The sequence below is a fragment of the Mesocricetus auratus genome, unplaced genomic scaffold, assembly GCF_017639785.1.
Source record: "Mesocricetus auratus isolate SY011 unplaced genomic scaffold, BCM_Maur_2.0 Super-Scaffold_100004, whole genome shotgun sequence".
In the NCBI taxonomy this organism is placed as follows: domain Eukaryota; kingdom Metazoa; phylum Chordata; class Mammalia; order Rodentia; family Cricetidae; genus Mesocricetus; species Mesocricetus auratus.
Window position 1 is genome coordinate 55440017 of NW_024429189.1, and position 3451 is coordinate 55443467.

The 3451-nt window shown below is 32.3% G+C and overlaps 1 protein-coding gene across 1 annotated transcript; it reads left to right on the plus strand.

Annotated features, from left to right (window-relative positions):
* The first annotated feature begins 570 nt into the window (after window positions 1-570).
* On the plus strand, window positions 571-2418 carry LOC101840974 (olfactory receptor 10AG1-like). Its single transcript, XM_005064598.3, has 2 exons — window positions 571-583; window positions 1445-2418. Exons 1-2 carry the CDS (start codon window positions 571-573, stop codon window positions 2416-2418), a joined length of 987 nt encoding a protein of 328 aa, XP_005064655.2.
* Window positions 2419-3451: the final 1033 nt, after the last annotated feature.

Consider the following 3451-nt stretch of genomic DNA (forward strand, 5'->3'; position numbering starts at 1 on the left):
GTCATATGAAACTTTTCAAAGGCAGTTATATATTCATATGCATATTCATATAATATTTAATTTTTAGAATATATATGATGAACTTAAAGACAAAAATCACATGCTAATTTCAATAGATGCAGAAAAGTCTTTCTCTATTTTTATTTAAATATCAATCATAATTTTCAAAATTTATTAGTAAAACACAATGCAATGTATATAAAATGTTTTAATTGATATCACAATGTTCACATCAAAGAAAACTATTGCTTCAAAAATGATCACAGCTAATATCTGTAAAATATTTAAATAAAAACAAATTCCCATAGTTATTTGAAATTTTTACTGAATTTCTTTATTAGCATAAAAATGAGAATCTAAAGGTTTTCACATGATTTACCTGCACACAGACATAAGAGAGACAGACAGACAGACAGAAAGAGACACATAGAGGAATGTTAAATGATTTTAAGGAGATGTTTTAGCAATTCATACACATAACTTGCCTACAGGAGCTGAGGAAATAGCTTGGAGGTAGAGATACCGTGTAATATTTACAAGCTATGGCTTAGACTGCTGTACCACAAAAAAATGAAGCTGAAGAGTAAGTCCTATTTGTGAAAAGATTTAATTACTATATCTTTTGCTTTAAAAACAGATTCAACAAATTCTATTGATGTAAAAAACATGAATTTGGATTACATAACTTTTACACTAAGCTTCCAAAATTTTTATCATTAGTTTTGTGATGAAATAGAATATATATATACAGGATTATTGTATAAAAGGAGTCTAGAACCCCACATTAAGAGGTGGAATAATTTTTTCTATAGATAATTTTAAGTGAATAAAGAATATATAATCGTAATAATATTGATTTGTGATAATTAAAGGAAATAATTATGGAAGAAAATTAAAGAGCCAAATGAAAATGAAATCATTAATTCATAATTTGTCACTTTGGATATTTAGATAATCATTTATAATACCATGTGATAATGTGTCATTAACATAATATATTTTATATACCCAGTAGCAATGGTGGAAAACAGTAGCATTTACCACAAAGATATATTTAGTGGCAAAGTGTCATGAGAAAATCTGAATTCATCAAGATATTAGATGTTTATGTATCTTGATGCCTTCTGATTACATAGATTTTATACTAAACTTCCAAAAGTTTCAACTATAAAAGAGAATCCCATCAAATCTAGTGCTCAATTTATTATTAATTTTGAGATGAAACTGCATATGTACAGGACTATCAAAATAAAAGGAGTTTAGCAAGCCACATTTAAACATTGAATAAATGTTTTATAAATAATTTTAAGTGAATAAACTATATATGTGTGTATATTATATATATAAACATATATATATATATAAAATTTTAAGCAGAACCAATAAACATGCATGTATGAAAACCTGAGTTCCTAAATGATATAACAAAGATGACGATAAGAAGGTATACTTCTGACTGAATCATTTCCACAGATAAAACACATAGACATCATGGAAGAAGACAATGCTTCCACAGTGGCACAGTTTCTCCTCCTCGGATTCTCTGACCTTCCAAACCTACAGGGTTTTCTGTTGGGAATGTTCTCCACAACGTACTTAATTATTCTAATTGGAAATAACTTCATAATTATGATAATCAGGATTGATCCTGCACTACAGAAACCCATGTATTTTTTCCTGGCAAATTTTTCTTTTCTGGAAATCTGTTACGTATCAGTCACTCTCCCTAGGATTCTGTATAGCATTTGGACCCAGGATAGAAGCATTTCTCTTCTGGCCTGTGCCACACAAATGTGTTTCTTCCTAATGTTGGCAGCTACTGAAAGTATTCTCCTGGCTGTCATGTCCTATGACCGCTATGTCGCCATCTGTAATCCTCTGCATTATCCTCTGGTCATGAACCCAACAAAGTGCACACAGCTGGCAGTGGGCTCCTGGATTGGTGGAATGCCATTCCAGCTAGGGCAAACCTGTCAGATATTCTCTCTACATTTCTGTAAGTCTAACCAGATAGACCACTTCTTCTGTGACATACCCCCTGTACTTAAACTGGCCTGTGGAGACACTTCTGTTAATGAGCTGTATGTGTATGTAGTGGCTATCTTGCTTGCGGCAATCCCTTTTATGTTAATTCTAACATCATACAGCAAAATCATTGCCACCATCCTGAGATTACCAACTGCTGAAGGACGGGCAAAAGCCTTCTCCACATGTTCTTCCCATCTGGTGGTAGTGGTTTTGTTTTTTGGCTCTGCATCTGTTACCTACTTAATGCCAAAGTCAATACATTCTGCTATAAGTGACAAGCTCCTCTCTCTTTTTTACACCATTGTGACCCCCATGTTAAATCCCCTGATATACAGCCTTAGGAACAAGGATGTGATTGCAGCTATGAGAAGATTATTCCTTAGGTCATAGTACAATGGATTTATGTACAGTAACTAAATTGCTACCACAGTTCTTGCATAGACAGTTACATCTGTAGTTGTGCTTATGATGTTTGTTTCTTTTTAAAGTCAGTGTAATATTGCATTACATATTGCTATGTTGTCAATGTTGTATGTCTAATGAAACATTTTAATTAAATTTGTATTTTGAAATTTTTCTACATGTGTGTAATACGTTCCCTATTCCTCTTGAAACTCAAATCCTTCATCCTAATCCTTCCCCATATGTACATCTTTTTGTCTTCATTCATGATGCATAGAGTTTCACTGAGGCCCTTTGTGTGATCACAGGTTTGAATGTATTATGCTTAATCACTGGCAGGCATGAGCTCCTGATCTCACTGAATTTTTTGGAAAGTAGAATTTATGTAGGCATAGTGAGTGTTTTCCTTATTTTCATAACTTATTCTTGATAGGGCCAGTTGCACTCAGGCCCAGTGAAGGGAAGAGCAGCAGCTGTGACTTAAAGATTTCACTGGCTTTGTCATGCCCAGGTGCTGGCATTTTGTAGCCATTCTTCCCATCCTGCCAGTCATACATTCTTTCTGTGTCTCTTTTTAATATACCTAGAATTTTAGATGATTGTAGAAATGTCGTATATGAGACTGAGTAGTCAATTCTTGCTTATTATCAACAGCTTAAGCATTAATGTGTATGTACATCTACCGTGAATAAATGTAACATGTATCATAAAATCATATGACATATTCTTGTCTAAATTGCATACTTTAACATTGTCCTTAATCTTCACATCTATATTTCCTGCTAATTTTTGTTTAGTGACAGATTTTACTCAAAAATTATAATGGCACATAATTTTTTTAAAAAATAGATTAATTTAATTAAAAACATAATGAAACCTTCAGTGTTCTGTCAGAATATTCATAAACTAAGAGATGACAAAGTCATGAATGTTGAAAACAACATTGAACCTACCAAGCATCTTAGTAAGATTACTGTACATACTTTCAAAATCTAGGATAACTTATATTCATTTAATTCTA